Raw genomic sequence first — 24,518 nt, forward strand, 5'->3', positions numbered from 1 at the left:
TAGCGGGGGGGCATTGCAAATTTGCATAATAGATTATGGGTGCAAGACACTTTGAAACACGCAGCATAAATAAGACCAGAATCGCAAAAGCTTCATCAAAGCTCTCAACCGAAACCGCAAGAAACGAGCGAGCCCATATCCAGACTTGCCGAGCGGCCGCCAGCAGGCAGGAGCAGCAGCAAAGCAGTGAGCCTGGTGACGCGAGGTTACAGCAGCAGCAGCAACGAGCTTGTGACACGCCCGCTGCAGCCAAGAAGAACACACACGGAGGGAGGAGTTTGAAGGAGAGGGGTGTTTCCTGCTGTTATGGAGGAAATGACTGTTCAAAACTATTGTTTAGATGTCTGACGTCTTACTGATGCCAAAAATTAATGGTTAAAGTGACTGTTCTATCGAATTTCACAAAAAGCCGTTTATCTCAGAATAAATTTTCAGACGCTGAAACCATGCTGTATTCAACTGCTAATGCTTACATAACTACTAACTCTACAAACTAACTCTTTTAGACAGAGAAAGCACACATTCTATTAGTTCTTTTGAGATATTGTGTGTTCACAAAATCCTAACAGAAACGAATCCTCGGCTCTTGAAAGATGAGCCAGAATCCTCAAAAAAAAACCTTGGCAGAAGCTAACTAGAGTATTGAAAAACGGCTGGCAGTGAATGTGTTAAAATAACTGAACACCACGTCGTCAAAGTTGGCACGTCTTCATTATGGTCAGTTACTCGCTGGATGTGTCATTATATTATTCATATCTTACCTGAATAAGATCAAATGGAGTTACAGGATTATCATTCCGACTTCGAGGCACTTTTTCTGGAGCACGCAGCCTCGTACAGCCGCTCGCCTTCCGGAGAACACAGCCGCACTGAGTTTTACCCTCATGCTACTGTAGCTTGCTGTGGGCCTCCCCTCAGACATAGCTTGGGGATGAAGCCCCTCCCCACAAACACACACACCAGACACACACACACACACACACACACATACACACACACACACACACACACACACACACACACACACACACACACACACACACACATACACACACACACACACACACACACACACACAAGATTCCTGGATTCCTGATTATGTCATTTGATCCCAACATGTATTTGATCTCAACAATTGAGACAAGATAGCTTCAGACTATTAAAGAAAACATCTGTCTGAAGGCAGTTATTTGTTTCTGATTCGGCAAAGTGGGAAAAACTAAAACTAAAATTCCCCCAAACTATACTGTATCTCTGAGCTATCTTTCACCAAATCACACACATTTAGGCCATTATGTGATCTCCTTTTGATAATGTCATATTTTTCACTTCCATTTACTGAGCCTCCCCTGAAACTGTTCACTCTGACCAAAACTTAAAAAAGTAAATAAATAAATAAAAAATCCTGAATTGTTTTAACTTTTGGTTTGAGTGAAATGTTCTATGGTCTCTCCTGATTCTAAATATAGCTGAATTGCTTGGCTTGACCAAGTAGAACTATTTTTTTTACAAGCGTTTACAACATTTCTATGGGACAATAAGTGACAGATGAAATCCTTGGTGGGTATGCCTAACCCTCTCTATCCGGATCACGTGAAATCCCATTCTGTTTGGTTTTGTGGTTCTCCAGCCCGGGTGGGTGTTTTCAGAAAGTACAAAGTCCACAGGCCAATCAGGGACCTGCTTTGTAGCTGACATCGTAACCGGCCAATCAGGTTTGCCGCTGGCAAAACAGTAATAGCTGCTGCCATTGCTCTGCGGCTCCCAAGGCAACAATAACGTCAATGTTTGTCAAGTTTACAGCCAAAAGTGCAGTTATTGCAATAATAGACCCAATAACAACAATTAACCAACAACAGGAGTAGCCTATGTAGTGGAGTTTCTTGGCGGAAAAGGCGTTTTTGCCGTTCTTCCGAGTGGTTTCTGATTTGACTGGATCCGATGCTGATTGGCTGAAGGACTGTATTTGGGGACGCTGATTGGCTGAAGGAGTTGTCCGTCAAGGCAACCCATTCTGTGCACTGCTTAGAGTCCAGACTGATACGTAGAGGGAAACATAATCCAGATAGTGCAGGCTAGGCATTTAATCCTCCTTACTCTCCTGATCACAAAACAAATAGGCCAATAATCTGAGAAGAACTAACGCTCCTCCACACTGTGAAATGCTATATCTTTGTAGCTACAAGTTTTTTGCTCGATATCGACGGTGTGTGTGTGTGTGTGTGTGTGTGTGCGTGCGTGCATGTGTGTGTGCGTGTGTGTGCGTGTGCGTGTGTAGGTGCGTCCACACAGGACTCTGGGGCCTTGGAGCCAGAGAAGCAGGTGGACAGCACTGTGAAGATGGCGGGCGTGGTCGCTGGCATCCTCATGTTCCTCATCATCCTGCTGGGCCTCGTCCTCACCTTCAAACGCAGGTAGGTCACATGACACACAGGCAGGTCAGCCAGCCAATCATGACAGACAGGCAGGTCACATGACGCACAGGTAGGTCAGCCAACCAATCACATGACAGACAGGCAGGCAGGTCACATGGCAGACAGGTGGGCCAGCCAGCCAGTCACATGACAGACAGGCAGGTCAGCCAGCCAATCATATGACAGACAGGCAGGTCACATGACACACAGGTAGGTCAGCCAACCAATCACATGACAGACAGGCATGGTCAGAGTGAAATGTTCTATGGTCACTTGTCATTCATTCACCCATGGTTTACAGTGATTATATCAAGGTATCACAATGACTTTGACAACAATATATTGATGCTTACAAGTGTTACATACAGCACCTTTAAAACTGATCACTAGATAGATTTATAGACAGACAGACAGAGAGGCAGACAGACAGACAGACAGACAGACAGGCAGGCAGACAGACAGACAGACAGGCAGGCAGGCAGACAGACAGACAGACAGACAGACAGACAGACAGACAGACAGAAAGGCAGGCAGGCAGACAGACAGAAAGGCAGGCAGGCAGCCAGGCAGGCAGGCAGACAGATGGTCACCTTCTTCAGAGCAATGAAAACATCCCAGTCTCCAACAGATTTGTGCATCAGTGGTGTATTCATCTGATCCCTCAGGCAACAAGTACTGTAATGAGAGAGATGGCCCAGACCACAGATGTCATGACCCCAGATAAATAGCTTTTCTTTAGCTATCAGAAACACGCAGCTCTCTGTGTCTTTGTTAACATGCACACTGGCTTGCCACCATCACCTGCCTACTCTCTCTCTCTCTCTCTTTCTCTGTGTCTCTCCATCCATCCTCCCATCCCTCTCTTGCATACTGCTCAGTGCTCACGCCATTTTGTTTCGCAGTTTGATTTCCTCTTTTTTAATGTTCCTCTCTTTGACTTTTTTTTTTTTTCATATTCTTGTCAGTTTCTCACTCCACAAGGCTCAGACAAAACATTGAAAATCTGAATTTGTTCATCTTCATTGTCCAAGTGCCGTAAAAGTGCAGGCGTTTGTTTTGGTGTAACTGATGCAACATCGTGTTGTTATAATAACGACATACATACTAACACATGTTCATGCAAACAGACAAACTGTGGCACGCTTAGCAAGGATGTGCACAACAATGTGCTATTGTTGCCCGGGTCAACAGCTGAACTGCCCCCTCTGGTCTGTGGCTGACATTCCTGTCTGAGGCTGGCACGGGCTCATTCTTAAAGTTAGTGATGGTTCTGATATATCAAACTAGAAGAGCTAAGACATTAACACACTGGCATTGTCACCAACCAACCATGCCATGCTAGCTTTAGCTAGGCTAAATTGTGGTGAGGGAAAAACTGGAATGGCCATTTTCAAAGGGGTCCCTTGACATCTCACCTCAAGATATCTGAATGTGAATGGGTTCTATGGGGACCCACAAGTCTCCTCTTTACAGACATGCCCACTTTATGCTAATCCCAGGCAGTTTTTTTGCATGCAGTATAATTGTCAATTTTACGTATTCTTTGAATATTTCTGCATACTGGGCCCCTTAGACGCCTTAGACGGCCCAATCCCAATTCCTATCTTAACCCTCAATCTTAACCCTCAGTCTCAAAAATGCGCACTCCCGCGAAGTGCTAGTGCTGTCCCGATTCTCACTTTGTTAAGTTAAGGGTCGAGTTTGAGGGCTCTACGGCACTCAGTTTTGAGATTTTCCACGACCACACTTGGCGGTGAGTGCGATCCCAGAATCCCTTGCGTGTCATCAGCTAGATCCATTCAGATGGAAGATGGCGGTGAAAGGAGGAAAAAAGTAGCCCTACAAAGTTAAGTATTTCCTTGTTAATAGAGATGTAAAAATTACGATAACCATTGTATTAGCTTAGTTTAATGTCATTTTATGGATTTCCGTTTTGGAATCCTAACAACAATTGTTGTTGCTAACGAGTGGGGGCTAGAATGACCGTGCTTTCCGACGTGAGGGCTGGCTTGACTGCAGTGTTTAACTGCAGTCAAGCCAGCCCTCACGTCGGAAAGCACGGTCATTCTAGCCCCCACTTGTTTTGTGGTGCGTTGCATTACACGTAGGCTGTATCTTGATAAAAACAACTCAACAACGACATTACCACCGAGAATTATGGCATTTCGTAACAACGTTAACAATGTTATAATATAATAATAATAATATGGCTTGACCAGCACGGCTACTGACTATCGATAGTTAGCAACAACAAATGTGTTAGGCTCCAAAACGGAAATCCATAAAATTACATTTAAACTAAGATAATACAATGGTTATCGTAATTTCTACATCTATATTATCAAGGAAATACTTGTAGAGATGCTTTTTTCCTCTTCTTTTGAATTGACAGACTGGACGGAGCTTTGGCATATTGCTGCCCCCCACAGTCTGAAGACGTATCTGCCTTTAAGGGCTGTCCCAATTTAAAGTCGCAAGATAGCCCTTAACACTTAGTTTTGAGGGCTACTAAGATTGAGGGTTGAGCTTGAGGGTTAAGATTGAGGGTTAAGAAAATAATTGGGATTGGGCCTTAGACTCAAGTATTATTATACCGCTATCAGAATAAATAATGATATAGACTCAAGTATTCTTATACCGCTACTCAGAATAAATAATGATATAGACTCAGAACCACAAGGACTGTGACCCCCAAACCCCCCCACCCCTCCCTCCCCACCCCCATAATGAATGCATGGTTGTTGGCTGTGTTAATCATTTTTGGAGAATCACTATTATCAGCAGTCGTGTGTCCTTGGAGGGACTTTCAGATTTTGAAAGTCTCACCTCAGGTGAGGCTCATTTCCATCATTTTACAGTCAGGATCAGTTGCTAGTATAATCCCACCTTATGCATCTACTGCAGACCAATAGGCTGTTTTACAGCTATTTGGTATATTATATTTATATCACAAAACAATACTGTCAAACTCAAACTAATTCTTACCAAAGCATTCCTTGCAACTTTGGACAGCTGAAAAGTGATAAACCGATTTCTTCCCCTGAATAATGCCTCATGAGGATGGACCAAAATCGCAGCATTACTTCAGCATTACAATGTAAAATATACATTGTCATTTTTTTTTGTTTATTTAAACTACTCTAAACCTCAGGTTTCTGATGGGCAAAAAAATGCAAGCCTTCAGTTCAATAAAAAACATGCAGATCAACACTGTATATATATACAGTATATATATATATATATATATATATATATATATATATATATACTGTATATATATATATATATATATATATATATATATATATATATATATATATATATATATATATATATATACTGTATATATACTGTGTGTGTGTGTGTGTGTGTGTGTGTGTGTGTGTGTGTGTGTGTGTGTGTGTGTGTGTGTGTATATATATAGTCAAATTAATCTTGAAACTAGTAAATTTGTCCAAGACCATTGAGCTTTTATCGAATACATGTCCTGAAACAAGTTACATTCTCCTGAAAAAAGTCAGATTTGTTGAGGGTGACATCTGCCAGTGCACTAAGATAATTTCAATGAAATAAGCTTGCATACAAAAAAGGTTGGATACAAGCTAAAATAGCAAATTGCTCTACTTTCTGACAGCCATCACTGATATAGTGTTTGTCAGTAGCATAAGTCCTCTGTTCTGCAGTATACAGAAAATACATTTTCTGGGATCTCATCCCACTTTTATCTAATCAAGAGAGAGGATTACAGATACAGATAGAGAAAACGTTATTATTAGTCATCTATGTTCTGTTTACTGCAGAGCTGAGGGACTGGGAGAGGGCATTGTTACTGACAAAACACTAGTGATGGCTGTCAGAATGTATAGAGCTATTTAACACTTATTTTAACAAAAACTACAGCAACTTTAAAATGTGTGGAAGCAGCAGGTTGCCTGGAAACGGCATTAAATCCATTTCACGTCGGCGGAGGAGTCGGAGAGGGCAATGCTAATGAGAGGCTAACCGAGGCTAACGCAGAATATCACAAACACCACGGGGATAGAAAATCAATGGGAGGCAGAGAGAGACGGAGGACAGACAGAGACTTAGCGAGAGGTGCAGGTGAACCGAGGCAAAGAGAGGAGAGGACCAAAATATATGAAGCAGCCTACGGAAAAAAGAAAGAACGCTGGGCAGCATTGGTTAACCTGGGAGGACAGCGAGGTCAAATGGCTATGCTAATCAGATGCTAACCAGGCGAAGCCGACACGATATACATGGAGAGGCCACAGAGAGGGCAAACTCCGCTTTAGAGGATGTCTGAGAGGGAGAGCGAGAGAGAGAGAGAGAAAAGCAGAGATGCAGTGGGCGAGCGAGAAGAGAACAGAGTGGTAACACAGTGTTGTTGAAGGAAAGAGAGGACAAATCCACAAATAGAAGGGAGAGAGAGAGAGAGAGAGAGAGAGAGAGGGGAGGGAGATGAGAGAAAGACAAGACAAAAAGTTGCAGAGAAAGAATCAGATGAGATAGTAATGATATAGGCTGAGTCCCCCCCCCTTCTCAAAGATTGCAATGTCATTTCTTAACTTTTATGTGAATTTTGGCAGTAAAATTGTATCTTGAGGAACCTGTTTTGCTGCTGTGGAGAAATCTCAGGAATTTTGAAAAAAAAAAAAGAGAGCAAGCCTCCACAAATATTGCGGTTGAATTTGCATAATTATTGCGATTGCAAAATCAAAATGTGTGCACTGCCTCTTTAATTGGCAGGGTTTATATACATGTCACTGCTGATTAGGTAACGCCCACGAAACAAGAGCCAGCACACAGTACCTCAAAGCCTGTTGCAACCTGTTGCAAACCGTTTGAAGGAAACATGATGTTCAACCCGGAAAAGATAGCACACTGTGCAAAACGTTTAACAGATTGAACACACCCCACCACTAATTTTTTCCGATGCTGGTACGTATTCACCTTATTCCTGGACGTACGTTTCCCATGATGCGGTTGCCGGTTGTCGACTTCCTGTCTACATTTTTTTCACTAGCAAGGACGTGTGCGCCGCTGTCAAAGAGTGGGAACGTTTGGCTTATTTTATCCGAAATGGCTAAAAATAGTAACGTTGTGTGGTTGCATAGCAGCAGCTTTTTGTTTTGAAGGCTAAACGTCCAAACCGGAACTCTTATTATTTGGTCATTGAACGTAGCTTTAGCGGTCTCTCTCTTTCAAGATTCAAGATATTGTCACTCCGTTGTACAATTATGCACGTGTGAAATTATTGTGCTGGGGGGCTCCATTACAATACGGTACAAAGTCACAACAATGATTATGATTATTTTCAGTCTCTTTCGCTATGAACGGTCCTGGGAGGAAACAGGCAACCGGCAGCTGGAAACAGGGAGGTAGGGTGTCATGGAAGCACCCACTGTCTCACCAGGAAACTCCTGAATAGGCCCCGACCAGAAGCAAAGGGACTGGCAAAATTGCAAGTACTACTGTACTGACAAGTTTTCTCAAAAATTGCAGTGTGGGCTGCAGCCCATCTGGTATTTACCAACCCAAGTTCTCTCATGTCATCCGTCCGTCACACCTAATCTGAGTCACTTATTATTCTTAACCTCGTCAAAGTAGGCCAAAAACGGATCCCAGATAGTTGAGAACCTTTTAAGCGACTTGTTCTCATGGATCTGCGTCTCTCCATCTGTATAACAGAGATCATGTCCATCAGCCACACGTGAAAAGAAGGTGAAGAGGAGGACTTCCATTCCTTCAGAATGAGTCTTTTGGCGATAGTTGTCCCCAGTGTCAGAGATTGTTGCACAGCTGTAGGGAAGCAGCTGAAGATGGTGAGTTCTGCCTCCGGCTGCAGGGTTATTTTGTAGGACTGAGGGGCACTTTACACGAGGACGGTTTCCTATGGTAACGGGGAATTCTTTTATCGTTAGTGCCTCCCTTTTAGACGGCGATGGCAAATTTGCGCTTAGGAAACGACACATTTTGAAACCACTCCAGAGTGAAATTCTTGGTGACGCTCCCCGCTGAGCGCTCCATGTAATCGCTTGAGACGGCTCATTTCAGGAACTCTGACGTGCCTGCACACGCGACACACGCGATTACGCCACAGCCGTGCGCGAGTTGGCGGCCATTTTCAAAATAAAACATTAGCGACACACGCGATTACGCCATAGCCGTGCGCGAGTTGGCGACCATTTTCAAAATAAAACGTCAGTATGAATTAAGTTTGGCAACATTCAGAATTAAGCTACACTGCGGCCAACTTCAGTTACATGTTCATAACGTTACTGCTGCGAGGAGCCGATGGCTGTACCCGGTCGGCATTTAACGTTAGTTACAAAAGCACGTCGACAGTGTTTTCTCACTGCCAGTAGCCTAACTACAGTAGGGATAGCTAGTCCGACCGGTGTCAGCACAGCCAGTGCTCCCGGTCCTCGCTGCTCGTTAAAGATTTCCAATAGGCGTTATTCTGATAAACTGGTCACATATATGTTACGTTCTCACCCGACAAATATTAAAACTTTAAAACAGTTTGGGGTTTTTTTTAGCTTGAAAACAGCTTTTTGGCAAGTCTAAATGACTGCGGAAGGCGTACTCTACTTCCATGTTTAAAACCGGAAAGACGATTACGAAATGACGTCATGCAGAAGCGTCCTTGTATGGGCAAGGAATAAGGTGATCACACTGCCACCTAGCAACCTGGCATGTACATTACGGCGTTTTAAAAATTCAACAGCGCTCATGTAAACAGGGAGAAGGTGTGAAGGAAAAGGTTAGGGGTGTCAAAAATAATCGATTATAAGATGCATCGCGATGCGGACGTGCATGATTCTGCATCGATTAACAAATATCAAAAATCGATTATTAACACATTCACTGCCAACAGTTTTTTCAATACAGTAGGTAGCTTCTGCCAAGGGTTTTTTTGAGGATTCTGGCTCATCTTTCAAGAGCCGAGGATTAATTTCTGCTAGGACTTTGTGAACACAAAATATCTCAAAAGAACTAATAGAATGTGTGCTTTCTCTGTCTAAAAGAGTTAGTTTTTATCATGGTCTGTTATGTAGGCATTAGCAGTTGAATACAGCATGGTTTCAGCGTCTGAGAAGGAAAGCTGAGAAAAATGCATTTTTGTGAAATTCGATAGAACAGGCAGAACAGTCACTTTAACCATTTATTTTTGGCATCAGTGAGACATCAGACATCTAAACAATATAGTTCTGAACAGTAATTTCCTCCATAACAGCACCCCCACCCCCCTCTCCTTCAAACTCCTCCCTCCGTGGGTGTGTCTCTGGTGGCTTTGCAGCCTGTGTCACAGGCGAGTCTCTGCTGCCTGTCTGTGCTGCCTGGCTGCTGGCGGCCGCTCGTCGGGCGAGTCTGGATCGGCTCGTTCGTTTGTTGTGAGCTGGGATAAAGCTGCGTGCGATTCTGGGCTTTCTGCTGTGTGTTTCAAAGTGTGTTGCACCCAGAGTCTATTTTTAGAATCCCCCACTGTTGTGCGCCAGCTCCCAGCGCCAGCGCGAAAGCGTTTTCGCCAAACCATTTTCATGAGAATGGATTCCTCACGCTTCTTCCTGCTGTTTTTGCTCGGCTTTCTCTAGTCTGGAGAGCACTGTCGCCACTTAGTGGGTCGGTAAAATAGGTTATACACATTCAATAGCTCCCATATTTTTATAGGAGATGTAAAAGGGTTTGATCCACGTCCCACCGTCAAAAAAAAAAAAAAAAAATTGACGAGTTAACTCGTCGACGGCAGTCAACCGCTGTTTTTTTTTTTGACGAGTTAACTCGTCGACGGCAGTGAACGTGTTAAAAAAAAAAAAAAAAAAAAAATTATAATCAAATAAAATAGAATGTAAGTACATGCAGTTGTTTATTTTAATTATGGATCATAATACAATGCAATTCCAAATGCACTTTTATTTTAAAAGTAGCCACACAGTGAGAAAAAAGAAAGTGAGAAAAAATAAATCATGTATTGCGGAAAAAGTGATGCATCGATTTAAGATGCATCGCGATGCATCGTTTAATCGAATCGAATCGAATCGTTGACAGATGAATCGTAATCGAATCGAATCGTGAGGCCAGTGAAGATTCACAGCCCTAGAAAAGGTGTGAAGGAAACGCTATTGTGTCGTTTCTTCCAGAAACTGTCCTCGTGTAAAGGGCCCCTTAGAGTACCAGTCAAATATTTTATCCCAGAATCCTGTTAATGAAGGGCAGAACCAGAAGGCATGAGATAGGGTGCCCTCTGACACCTGACACCTGTCACACAGTGGCGAGACAGAAGGGAAGGTCTTGTGTGCTCGAGAGGCAAAGTGACCGCCTACTAACTTCCTGCTTCAGCACTGTACCAGAGATTTTCATCCACCATTTATTTTCCCATAGGAATTTCATAAAATGCTTATAGAAATAGTGTTACTTCGTCAGCTATATTTAGAATCGGGAGAGAACATAGAACATTTCACTCGGACCAAAACTTAAAAAACATCCAAAAAGTTTTTTTCTTTAAATCCACAATTTGTTTTACTTTTTGGTCCGAGTGTTATGCGATCTCTCCTGTTTCTAAATATATCTGAACCGTTTGGTTTGAACAAGTAAAACAATAATTTATAATAATTTTACTAAATTCTATGGGAAAATAAATGGCGGATGAAAATCTCTGGCAGGCGGTCAGTTTGCCTCTCTATTATTATTAACTGTCGATTATTCTCTCGACTCATCGATTAGTCATTTGATCTATAAAATGTCACAAAATGGTGCAACATGATCATTTCCCCCCAAAGCCCAACATGACATCTTCAAATGTCTTCTGTTGTCCTGACCAACAGCCCACAACCCAAAGAGAATCTGTTTACTGTCATAGAAGAAACCAGAACATATTGACAGCTATTCCAAACAATTAATCGACTATAAAAATAGTTAGCGATTCATTTTCTGTCCATCGACTAATCAATTAATCGTTGCAGCTCTACTAGACCAGATATCCTCAACATACATCCAGTAGGCTATGTCAGATCAGATTAGGGATGGGCATTTCTAGCAAAAACACTATTCGAAATTCGCTGGCCAAAGTCGACTTTTAATCGAAATTCGAAAATATATATATATATATTTATTTTTTTTGTGAGTGAAATGTTGCATTGTCTCCCCTGATTCTAAGTCTACGGCTTTATTAATTAATAGAAAAAGCTTCTGCTGTGGATTTTTAGCTCAAACAAGCATTGCACCACTGAAGTAAAGAACATGTTACATGACATTGACATTTTCGAAAATAAAAAACAGTTTTGACAATCATGAGTGGTTCATTAAATATTTAGTAGGCTCAGGTCTGAGTGCCAAAGGGGTGCCAAAGTCAACCCCCTCTCCCTCTTCATGGGATTTCATCCGCCATTTATTTTTCCATAAACCTTGCTTAAAATGCTTATAAAAATTGTTTTACTTGCTCAAACCAAGCGATTTGACTATACTTAGAATCAGGGGAGACAATGCAACATTTCACCCACAAAAAAAAATAATAATAATAATAATTTTCGAATTTCGACTTTCAATAATAAAAGTCGACCTTGATAATAACAACGATTATTCGAAAATTCGAAATTCGATGCCCATCCCTAGATCAGATCAGATCAACTTTACAGCAAGACAACAGTGGCATTTAACAAAGCATTGCACGGAACCCGGGTGGAACTAGCGGTGCCTGTTTAGGCGAGTGTTATGACCGGCTCGTAGGCCACAACAAAAGAGGGTGATGTACACAAGAGGACTTTTAACAACAATTAATATTTATTATAAACCCAAGAAAAAGTAAAGAATAAACTACAAAAAGTACAATGGAGTCTGGTAGTCAGTATCAGTGGTGTCTGGAAGTGTATGGGTGCAGTGGGAAATGTGTGGTGTGTGTTGTCAGTGTAAAACAAAAGACAAAGGTGAGCGCAGCTTGATCTGGAGGAGAGTGGCGTAGCTCTGACTCTAGCTCTGCTGACTGTCAGGGCAGGTGGCCCTAAGTAGAAGACCTGGCAGCACTGACCAGGTGCTGCCCATCTCCAATCAGGCTAATCAGCCCAGCTCCCAGCTCAACAGCCAGCAACCTGCAATACAAAGCTGGAACAGCATGCAGGCCAAAGCGAATGGACAACAGGCCCCAGGGCCGTCACAGTGAGAAAAATTGCACCCGCCCTTATTACACTGGCCCTAATTGCACTATCATGTAATATAAAATAATAATAAAACAATTAAAAGCACAAAAGCACAAAAGCATAAAACCATAGCGAAATAAAAGCAAAAGAGAAACCACAGGAAGGACTAAAAGAGAAAAAACAAGAAAAGACAAGAGCCATCACGTTTCTGGCACTTCCATCAGTGCAGGTGTTACACCCGTGAGGAAGGGGTTCGCTGTCTATTCAGCAGTGCAATAGAAGGAAGGAGAGACCATATCTGTTGCTTTTACAGATGCTGGCTCTGAACCGTCTGCCCGAGGGTAGCATCTCGTACTCAGAGTAGAGGATGTGGTTTGGATCAGTCAGAACTCTATTTGCCAGATTAATTACTTTGTTTTCGAAGATGGACTGAAGTGTCGGATAATCCTTTCTGCCGATCACCTTGATGGCAGTTTTTACCATCCTCATCACTCTCGATTTGAGCTGTACAGTGAGAATCCCAAACCATGCGGCCATGCCATATCTGATTAAGCTTTCTAGTACGGCGTTATAGAAAGTGGACATAATGCTGGTGCTCACACCGAACAACTAGTGTGATCCACACACTAGCCTTTTATTACAGTCAATTCAAATTAAGTCACATTTTTCAACCTCTGGACGTGCTTCACTCTAATATGCTCTAATAAGAGAGCGTCTCTGCATTTGTTTGGATGTAAAGTAGCAAGTGGCAGTTTTGAAATCAAAAGCAATGTGGAAACCGCAGAAGAGAGAAAAGCAAGCGATAAACGGAGAACAGACAAACCAATCATACAGACGGGGTGTCCCATATATCATAGAGCATTTTCTATCATCTATATTTCAGCCCTCATACTTTAGCTAGTGGTCCCGGTGGTCCATACTTTAGCTAGTGGTCCGGGTGGCAGAAAACAGGCCTTTCAAAGCCCATCAATTATTCCAGGGCAAAACTTGCACACTCAACTGTCCGATTAATCTTTCAGACCGGCGTTATTCTACACGTGTTCTAAAGGCCTTGGCAAATGGACTTTCGTTTTTCTACGAAGGCCAGGGGGTGTTACTGATAATGTACAAGTGAATAACATTGGACACAGCTGAAGTCTTAATGGGGATTCAATGTCTCTCAGTTTGGGCATTACCGTACCAGGTGTCCCTCATGGCTGAAACGACCAGCGCTGGAAGATACGCTTTTCACAAAAAGCCTGAGACTGAGTAAATAATTAATCTCTCCTGAAGCTCCCTCAACACCAGAGAAGCAGTGTAGTCAAGCAAAGGTGCCGACTCAAATCTGTCTCTTTCATCCCTAGTTTGAGCTTGCAAAGTGATGGGAAAAAAACATGTTATTTATACGTTATTTGCTCCTTATCTTCCTCAGGCGAGCACTTAACTAGAAACATCTGACTCTGCTCCAAACTTTTGAGTTTGTCTTTCTTTATGCTAACATAGTGCTTTCATGTCCAAACCTTTGAGTTTGACTTGATTTATGCTTACATAGCCTATACTGCTTTCATGTTGTATATGAAGATTTCAACAAGTCCTCCAACCACAGGAGCGTTTCCAATGTACATTTGAAAATGTATGTTAATTTGAATAAGTCGTTAATGTGAAAATGTTACACAAATGAAACAACTTGGTTAAGGTTAGGGTTATGCTTTAGGTTAAGGTTAAAGGTTAAGGTTAGGGTTATGCTTTAGGTTAAGCAGTGTTTCCCCTACCATTCTACAGGCCTGGCGGGCCCGCCAGGCCAGAAAAATTATTGCAAAAAATTATTATTATTTCTTTTAGATTTTTTTTCTGCTCTCCCCAAAATTTCAATAAACCTTTATGGCATATTATTACAATACAGCAATACTGGTGTTGACAGTGTTAACAGTAATAGAAGATGCCAAATCATTCAAAACAATAAGCATTTTGCTTTTAGGAGCATTGTGCCAGCGTGCAGCGCTGTTCCAAAACATGTCAACGTGTCGTTGCCTGCGAAACGCACATCCCATAATACAACTGTTCGCATTGCATCCCATAATAGTATGATGATACTTGGGAATCCATTGCGAACATATAGATGCGAACAGGTTAGCTAAAAGTTTAGCGTCGCGACTCGCCAGCGAGGGCCCCCACCGTTGCGGTCGAGGTACGTTTCGAAATCCCTCCAGGCCTGAAACATTTTCTAGGGGAAACACTAAATAACTAAAAGGTGCAATGTGATTTATGTTTGAAATGTAGACTTTGGAAACGTTGGGAATGGAAGTGTGGTCTTCGGTGTCGAAGGCAAATGTTTACGCCCGACCACGACACCCTTACTGTACGCCCTCCGCCATGTCAAACCAAAACAACTGTGCTTTTTCAATAGAAGATTGTTGTTATTTTCACAACCGCTAGAGGTTTAGGCTATAACATTACATGGTTAGAGAAGCGAGCTTGTGACCAGAAGGTCATTGGTTCAATCCCCAGGACCGGCAGGATAAATCTGGGTGGGGAAAGTGCAGTACCACCACTGAGGTGCCCTTGAGCAAGGCCCTTAACCCCAATGGCTTGATTGGAGCTGATCCAGCAGATCAGACTGTGGTTGTACTGGTCAGCTTCCAGGTGTGAATGTGTGTGTGAATGTGAACTGTGTGTGTGTGTGTGTGTGTGTGTGTGTGTGTGTGTGTGTGTGTGTGTGTGTGTGTGTGTGTGTGTGTGTGTGTGTGTGTGTGTGTGTGTGTGTGTGTGTGTGTGTGTGGATGTGAACAGGGCGCTCCTCAGTGACACTTCCCCTGTAGAAATAAAAGGAAATGTAACATGCCAACATTTTATTCTGGTGACTGGACTGGAAAAACTCGTAATCCAAACGGGACCCAGCCTTAACTCATTGAGTGCCAGCCACTTTTGGAAGACGGATGCTCCCAGTGCCAGCCCTTTCAGAGCGTTTTTTCAGTGATTTCTCGAGGCCCACAGAATATTGTGTGATATTACTATGTAAACACTGAACACGCCCAAAGAACGATGATACTCTATTGTATCATCAGCAAAAAAAAGTTTATTGATATCATTTTCCGTTCTTTAGTTATCAGCCGGAGAAGATAGGTTGTTTTCACCAAAAACAGATGTTTCAAATTAGAAGCTGAGATAATCAGCCTTTTGTGAAATGAAGCATTTCAAGCACATTCACTGACTCTGAAGCTAATATTTTCTGATGTAGTGACACCTCAAAAATAATTTCCTTCAATAAAACAGCGAAAACAAAGGAATTTTGTTTGGCAAAATAATATTTTTTAGCTGCAACCAGCAGCGCTGGCCCCTGCGTGCGCAGACCCTACACTTTCTTGCTGGTCTTGATTTACTGCTGGTGGGCATCAGATATTCTAGCTTGCCAATCTGTCCATCGAGCCTGCTGTCTGGGTCTGTCTGGGTCGGTGTTGTATGCTGCCCTGTGTGCCCCCCCCCCCCCCCCCCCCCCCCCTCGACTGCAAACCCCTCCTCCATGGGTGTGTCTCTGGTGGCTCTGGTGGCTCTCTGCTGCGTTTGCTCTGCACTGAAAACCCAGCTTTTTCACAGCGTTCCGCGTGTATTTGTCACCGGCTCCCAGCGCTTCCAACTGAGAATAATAACAACTCCACAACTAATCATGTGGAGGGGCTATCGCAGCGGACACGGAGGGGCTCAATTGTGGGAGCAGATTGGCTGCTGCAGGCACAGCTAATGTTATGCTTCATGCATATCGATGCATACCGATGCGGTTTCCGTTTCATCACGGGGCTTCTTCTGCTGTTTTTCCTCACCTTTCTCTAATCTGGAGAGCACTGTCGCCACCTAATGGGTCCGTAAAATAGGTTATACACATTCAACATGCCCCAAATTTTTACAGGAGATGTATCAGGCTTTGATCCACGTCCCACCGTCAAAAAACGCAATTGACGACAATCGTCGTCATTGGCACTCTACGTTACTATTTGAATTGACGACGATTGTCGTCATTGGCACTCAATGAGTTAAATAGGTTAAACAGTTGAAACAACAAATCAATTAATAAGATGGTAAGAAACCAAGATGATAGCCACAAATGAAGGAGCGATCTAAAGTGAAGTGGTGAAGTGGTGAAGTGGTGAAGTGGTGCTGGTGACTCCTTCACATGAGCTCATCCTGTGGTTAACCCTAACCCTTCACATGAGCTCATCCTGTGGGCTCCTGGTCTCGTCCTTAAAGAGGCTGTGTTATGAATGCAGACACTCCCCTGGTACTCTCCTGTTGGTTTAATGGGCCGTGACAGGCAGGGCCAGGCCCAGGCAGCTGCTCAGTCATGTACATATCTGTTTGACTGCTGATGAATGCATGGTTCTGTCTGGAGAGGTGACTGCTCCCTGCTGCTGCCTGGGGGGGGGAAAGGAAACCAATGGATGAGATACACCTATCCACTTTGTTCAGTTCAGCTGAATTTGGATATCTGCTGATACCGATGCCGGTTTTGATACCAGAGCTCTTGACAACTCTCCCAAGGAGCTGCAGCCGGCCGCTCGATTATAGTCGTGAGATCTGCAACTATAAGACGGTTTTTCTTTGTTCTTTTTTGCATGGCAGTTCTACATTCAGTGCAAGTTGTAGCTGAATAGTTCCTCTGCAGTGCAAGGCATTTCCGTCCTTCTTCTCTCATGCATGTGCACATGCACAGAATTACTTTCACGCAAACTCTGGCTGCCTTTCAAATCGCACCTCCATTGTTTCGTCCACTCAGGCTGATCCATCCCAGCTTAATCCCACCACTCCTCCTCTGCTGCCTCTTCACAGCATCACCACAACAACAAGCTCCTCCTCTGCTGCCTCTTCACAGCATCACCACCACCACTCCTCCTCTGCTGCCTCTTCACAGCATCACCACAACAACAAGCTCTGTGACTTTGTATCAGCTCACCCTGAACATGACTTGTTGCTTTGTATCAGTTCACCCTGAACATGACTTGTTGCTTTGTATCAGTTCAGCCTGAACATGACTGATGCTACTCCCATTGGCTCAAAGGGAAATGCAAATCTGTCACTGGACTACAAGTTGTTTTGAATCCCATCACTGAGTGTCTATAAAGCCCAGCAGAGGTTCTCAAATGTTTTTCAGCCTAATTCTGATGGGTGATTTTGGGCTAAGCTTAATTGTTTCCACGGTAACGTGCTTGACTTTTAAATTGATAGGTCTGTTAGATTAGAATGTAATCCATGAACCATTTTAGGTGTAAAGCATAGTGTTTATTTTTTATTTTCCTGAAAACTTTTCGCGGACCCCCTTGCAAAGTGCCACAGACCCCCAATTGAGAACCACTGGCCTAACGTCCCGAGCACCCAAGTCTCAGAGCCTAAAACGGAAAACCTGGTACAGCGTCAAAGCCCTCCCCGAATGCACGGCGTACGGCTGGCGAGCGGCTCCCCGAAAATGTGACTGGACGTAGCTGACGCAAACAGCACAAGTACAGTATAATGTAGATGGGCAGATAACAGGAGAACAGCACAAGTACAGTATAATGTAGATGGGCAGATAACAGGAGAGAGTGAAAGCTATTTCCAATTATATGCACTACATTCTCTCCTTGGGGTAACTTCCAGTCATTGAAATCATAGTGAAATCACACAATTGACTGATTTTGCTGGGCACTGCCCTGTGACCCCCTCGTCAAGCTGATGTTCGAGTATAGGTCTAGCTACGATCCAAGTCGAGGCTGACATTGGAGCATGTCCCCAACCCAAACATAGCCCTAACTAAGTTAGTTGCCTAAGAATAACCAAGTTTTACTTGCCTAAAAAGAACCAAAGTTGTTTTACTTAAACATAAGTTGTTGTCTTTGTGCTTTTAACTTTGGAAAGGCAGCGAGGTTTTCAAATTAACATTTTGTTTCAAATTTACATTCGATAGACTACTTGCACAACTCCACTACTTCCTGAAATGAGTAGGGCATCTTGGTTTCCTGTCCTACACTATTGGATGAACTGATTAATGTCAGGTGTGCCTGATCACTGTTGTTGTGACTGCAGCAGTCAGGCACACCTGACATTCATCAGTTCATCCAATAGTAGGTGTATATTAGGCTTGGTTTCTCACCACAACCTCTCTGCCTCCAGTCTCACACCCTTTTATGTCTCTCTCTATCTTCCTGTTTCCTGTCTTTGGCTCCGCCCCTTCCTGTCCCGTCCCTGCCTTGCCCTGATAGAGAGATACACACGTGGAGAACTCTGAGCGTGGGGTATTGTATGTTTACTTCTAGACATCAACGCATCCACTCACCTCGCCATGCTTGCACTGGGTTTTCCAAATGCATCTTATGACTGTGGCTTAAGATGGACATGTTTATTGCAGTAGTTCTGTGACTGAAGAGTCCATTGCCAAAACGATTTATCCATGCTTCAAAAGGAATTGGACCCTGAAGTTCACCATTAATTCATGTATAACATATACAACAGTAGTTCTATCTTTTTTCCACGTCAGGGACCCCTAAACTCACACAAATTAGACCACATAGCCACATCTGACAACATTTTACTTGGAGATGTTTTATAACAGAAAGTGTATGAAACCCATGACCAAAACAGTCCTACGTTCTGCCATTGTGTTACTTATGGATAGAATTATACTGGAAATAAATTATTTACCTTTTTGCTGGGGACCCCATGGAACCCCTTTAAGAATGTAACTGCCGAAGTCACACATTTTGGATAAAAGAGTTTGTGTGAATATGACAGGTTGTTCACCAGTCTTTAAAAATCATTGGCACATATCTAATATCCAATATGTAATCAGCTAAATCTGCATCACAAAATGCTTCAAATCTGTATTTTCCTTCTCGTGTAAGATACAGTGGTAGGCATTGTAGAAGCCCTCATTGGTCTATGTGTCCTGCATTCATTTTGTGCAGAGAATATAAATATAGTATACTGGAACACAGAGCTCTAAGGGCCCTATCGTCGTACAGGCGCTATCGTTTGTGCAGCACCACCATATATCCACGCTAAATGCTGACTGCAAAGTCCTTTTGTGCACGCAATTTTAAGACCACCTAATAGCAGGTCTTAGAACTAAAAACCCCACTGCACCTGAGCGCACGCAGTATTCTCCGCGCAGTGCAGGGCAACTCCTACATTACGCACAGCATGGATGTCCGTCTCGCTCTAAAACCTCACGCGCGCACACATCTCTCCCCTCTTCAGAATGTCACGTTGATTTTCAACTATAGCCTACATTGCAGACAAAACACACACCTTAATTTAAAAATGAGAATTTGTTTGTCATAGTTTTATTGTGCCACATAATTCCCAACCATATAGGTCTGTGGTGTAGATTACTGAGCAGTAGAATACTTTTGAGAAAGTTGTGCCGGCCAGCATACAGTAACCTCTTTGTGGACAATTCTGATATTGAAATAAGCTAGAATTAAATTCTCATACATCCCTCCCCTATTAAAGAAACTAATATTTTTAAATGTGTATGTTATAGCCTATATGAACGAAACGTCTACAGTAAGCGTACGCTTTGGGACCTATATAGCACCATGGGGATATCCACTGCGTAACTGCATGGCAGCCCTTTGATGTGTTTCAAATGGAATATCGTTCCATCAGCACCAATTTTCGTTATCACAATTCTTTTATTAGTTACAATATTGAATCCGAACTTGTTCATCCTCCAATTCTCTCCCTCTCTCCTTCTCTCCCCCCTCTCTCTCTCCCCCTCTCTCGCTCTCCCCATCTCTCTTTTGTCTCTCGCCCCCTCTCTTTCTCTCACTCTGTCCCTCTCAGCGAGGAGGAAGCTGCTGATGTAACGCTGTGGCTTTTAAGGCGGGTGGACATGATCACACCTGTGAATATATTAATTTTGGGTTTAAATACGCCTATATGGAGGTTTGCGCCGAGGTGACGCAAAGCGCAGTAAGGCAACACGGCCACAACTGTGGCGCTATTCGGGCGCAAAATGGGTGCCAACGCAAAATTACCGCCTTTGCGACGATACGAGCCCTAAATACTTATTGTAACTAATTGTAACTTCTGACAGCTGAAAAGACAGAACACCCTACATTTCCAAACAGTTTAAGAGTTAGTTTGAACTAATCCACAACTTTAAGTGGGACTTTAACAATGGTTACAGTTTTTTTTTACCAAGATGCATTTGGTAAACCCTCCCCAGTTTTTATTTTATTTTATTTTATTTGTCAAGCTATCCGTGCTCCATGAGGCCATTATTGCCATCATGCACCACCACCCATCACTGTCATCTGTATTCTACTTTTTACTTTTGTGTGTGTGTGTGTGACACATGTCACAGCGTGTGACACATGTCACAGCGTGTGACACATGTCACAGCGTGTGACACATGTCACAGCGTGTGATACATGTCACAGCGTGTGACACATGTCACAGCGTGTGACACATGTCACAGCGTGTGACACATGTCACAGCGTGTGACACATGTCACAGCGTGTGACACATGTCACAGCGTGTGACACATGTCACAGCGTGTGTGTGTGTGTGTGTGACACATGTCACAGCGTGTGACACATGTCACAGCGTGTGACACATGTCACAGCGTGTGACACATGTCACAGCGTGTGTGTGTGTGTGTGTGACACATGTCACAGCGTGTGACACATGTCACAGCGTGTGATACGCTTACAAGCAAAGGCACGAGTGCATTACCTCTGAGGAGCTGTGGTAATGGACTTCAGGATGTTTCAGCTCTCATCACCTCTCTCTGGTGAGATGTGTTGGACTGTCTGTCCTGTGCCCTCTAGTCCTCTAGTCCATCGTCCAGTCCTTTTGATTCAAACAAAGCATTGTCAGTAACAATATGACTTGAAGGAATATGTGCACCTGCAATCCTTTCACGCTTAAAAACAAAACTAGTCCTGAAAGATAGAAATACTCAGAGAGAGAAACAGAAAAGTACAAAGTGTTCCTGGTTCCTCTGCTTTCTTGTGAGCTGCTTGGTGGATTTACATCTCATCACGAAGCAAGCTATGCTATACACGGTGAGATTTTCAGAAGTCATAAATCTTTCAGTCATAAGTCTTTCAAGTCATAAATTACCTTCAGTATTGGAAAAAAGAGCCTGAACAATTAGCATCTAGACGCCATCTGTTTGCCTTCGACGGTCAAAATCGAGGAGAGAGATGGAGACGGAGATGTGTACGTTTATCTTCACAAATATCTCCTCCTACACTGTTCCGCTCTCCACCTGGAGCTCTGGAGCTGTTATCTCTAATACAGCTCAAATCTATACTTACAGCTCAATGACAAGTAGGTTTCATACAACATTCAGACAATTTAAATTAGAAGTTGCCACAAAAATGAGAATTCAGTTATACTCGCCCCCATGCCGGGGAAAGGTCGGGTGAAGTTTTTTTTAGAAAGATTTAGTTGTACAGCGTGATGCTCCTACTGTCAATGACTGAAGTGGATGGAATGGAATGAGCAACGTGTTTTTAACCCATTGATACCTGATGCAGCATTTGTGTGTGTATCCCTTTAAGACCGCGAACCGCGTTAACGCGGTTCGCGGTCTTAAAGGGATACGCACCCAAATGAGGGATATACACGCAAATGCTGCATCAGGTATCAATGGGTTAATGGCTGAAATGAGCTTCAAGTCCCTCCCACTTTCAGCTCACTGCAGTGTCCATTTCACTTACAGACTGTCTGTCTGTAAATTACCTCTTTTCAAGTCAACTTGGCATCTCAGGGCTTCTGGAGACTTGGATTACGCCAGACAAGGTGGATTGTTGAACGTGATGATTGGATGTGTAAGGTGGATGTTATGTGTTATGTGTGTGACAGTTAAGGGGGGTTTTATGGCACGACAGTAAAAAAGGGGTTTTATGTGAAGCGCAACTGCTTCATGGCTGAATGGGTTGTGAGGATGTGTGGCAGACTGCTTTACAAAAGGAGAAATAAAGGATAAAGAGCCCTCAGGGCGTCTGTCTGTGACGGCTCTGTCTGTGACAGCTCTGTCTGTGACAGCTCTGTCTGTGACAGCTCTGTGACAGCTCTGTCTGTGACAGCTCTGTCTGTGACAGCTCTGTCTGTGATAGCTCTGTGACAGCTCTGTCTGTGACAGCTCTGTCTGTGACAGCTCTGTCTGTAACAGCTCTGTCTGTAACAGCTCTGTCTGTGACAGCTCTGTCTGTGACAGCTCTGTCTGTGACCTCTGTCTGTATGACAGCTCTGTCTGTGACAGCTCTGTCTGTATGACAGCTCTGTCTGTAACAGCTCTGTCTGTGACAGCTCTGTGACAGCTCTGTCTGTGACAGCTCTGTCTGTGACAGCTCTGTCTGTATGACAGCTCTGTCTGTGACAGCTCTGTCTGTGACCTCTGTCTGTGACCTCAGTCTGTGACAGCTCTGTCTGTGACAGCTCTGTCTGTGACGGCTCTGTCTGTGACCTCTGTCTGTATGACAGCTCTGTCTGTGACAGCTCTGTCTGTATGACAGCTCTGTCTGTGACCTCTGTCTGTATGACAGCTCTGTCTGTGACAGCTCTGTCTGTAACAGCTCTGTCTGTATGACAGCTCTGTCTGTGACCTCTGTCTGTATGACAGCTCTGTCTGTGACAGCTCTGTGACAGCTCTGTCTGTGACAGCTCTGTCTGTGACAGCTCTGTCTGTGACGGCTCTGTCTGTGACGGCTCTGTCTGTGACGGCTCTGTCTGTGACGGCTCTGTCTGTGACGGCTCTGTCTGTGACGGCTCTGTCTGTATGACAGCTCTGTCTGTGACAGCTCTGTCTGTGACAGCTCTGTCTGTAACAGCTCTGTCTGTGACGGCTCTGTCTGTAACGGCTCTGTCTGTGACGGCTCTGTCTGTGACGGCTCTGTCTGTGACGGCTCTGTCTGTGACAGCTCTGTCTGTGACAGCTCTGTCTGTATGACAGCTCTGTCTGTATGACAGCTCTGTCTGTGACAGCTCTGTCTGTAACGGCTCTGTCTGTGACAGCTCTGTCTGTGACAGCTCTGTCTGTGACAGCTGGATGGAGGCCATTAGCAACTGATGTCAACCCTGACAATGATTAAGGCTGCGTCCATTGCAAATGGCAGGCTGGTCCAAGGCCAAGTGCTCTGAAGCTGGTGTGTGTTTGTGGTGTGTGTGTGTTTGTGGTGTGTGTGTGTGTGTCTGTCTGCTTGAATACCGAAAGTCTCACTCCATTACATACGAACGCACACGCACACGCACACACACACACACACACACACACACACACACACACACACACACACACACACACACACACACATATACACACGAGTCCTGAGTGCTCCCATGCTGGCAGGCACTAACCTTGCACTTACTCACAGATAATTTGGCGGTGTTAACACACACATACACACACGCACGCACGCACGTGCACACACACACACACACGCACGCGTGCGCATACAATTAAAATATTTATTTGTGTCCACATAAATACAAGTATGCAAAGGACATAAACAGTAATAGTGCAGTCAAATGCTGGGAGTCAGTCAGTTACATGAGTGCCCAGACGGCAAACACAATAATGCATACACATAAGAAACACACAGGATGATAACATGGCAGGTTGATATATACAGTTATACTGTAATGCAAGATAGAGGTCAGTATCCACTTCATGGGTACAAAAAGCAGACACACACACACAGGCACGCACGCACGCACACACACACACACACACACACACACACACACACACACGCACACACACACGTACACATACACGCACACACGCACGCGCGCGCACACACACACACACACACACACACACGTACACACACATACACACACACACGCACACACAGCGGAGCTTGATTTGACACATGAATAATGGATTCTGCTGCTTGCTGAGATAAATGCTTGATGGTTCACTTAAAGCACAGTTATATAGGCTGATCACTGGCCACACACACATACACACACATACAATACACACCTACACACACCTACACACACACACACA

The 24,518-nt window shown here is 43.8% G+C and overlaps 1 protein-coding gene across 1 annotated transcript in view; it reads left to right on the top strand.

The window, feature by feature from the left end:
- ptprt (protein tyrosine phosphatase receptor type T) overlaps window positions 1-24,518 on the top strand; it is a gene marked incomplete at its 3' end in the record, with an annotated part of 413,231 nt that overhangs the window by 223,095 nt on the left and 165,618 nt on the right. Inside the window, exons 16-17 of the mRNA XM_083660558.1 lie at window positions 2,279-2,414; window positions 18,754-18,786. Of these exons, the coding sequence (XP_083516684.1) occupies window positions 2,279-2,414; window positions 18,754-18,786 (169 nt within the window). The remainder of the gene's footprint in view (window positions 1-2,278; window positions 2,415-18,753; window positions 18,787-24,518) is intronic.

Source organism: Poromitra crassiceps (genome assembly GCF_964638095.1).
Source record: "Poromitra crassiceps genome assembly, chromosome: 25".
In the NCBI taxonomy this organism is placed as follows: domain Eukaryota; kingdom Metazoa; phylum Chordata; class Actinopteri; order Beryciformes; family Melamphaidae; genus Poromitra; species Poromitra crassiceps.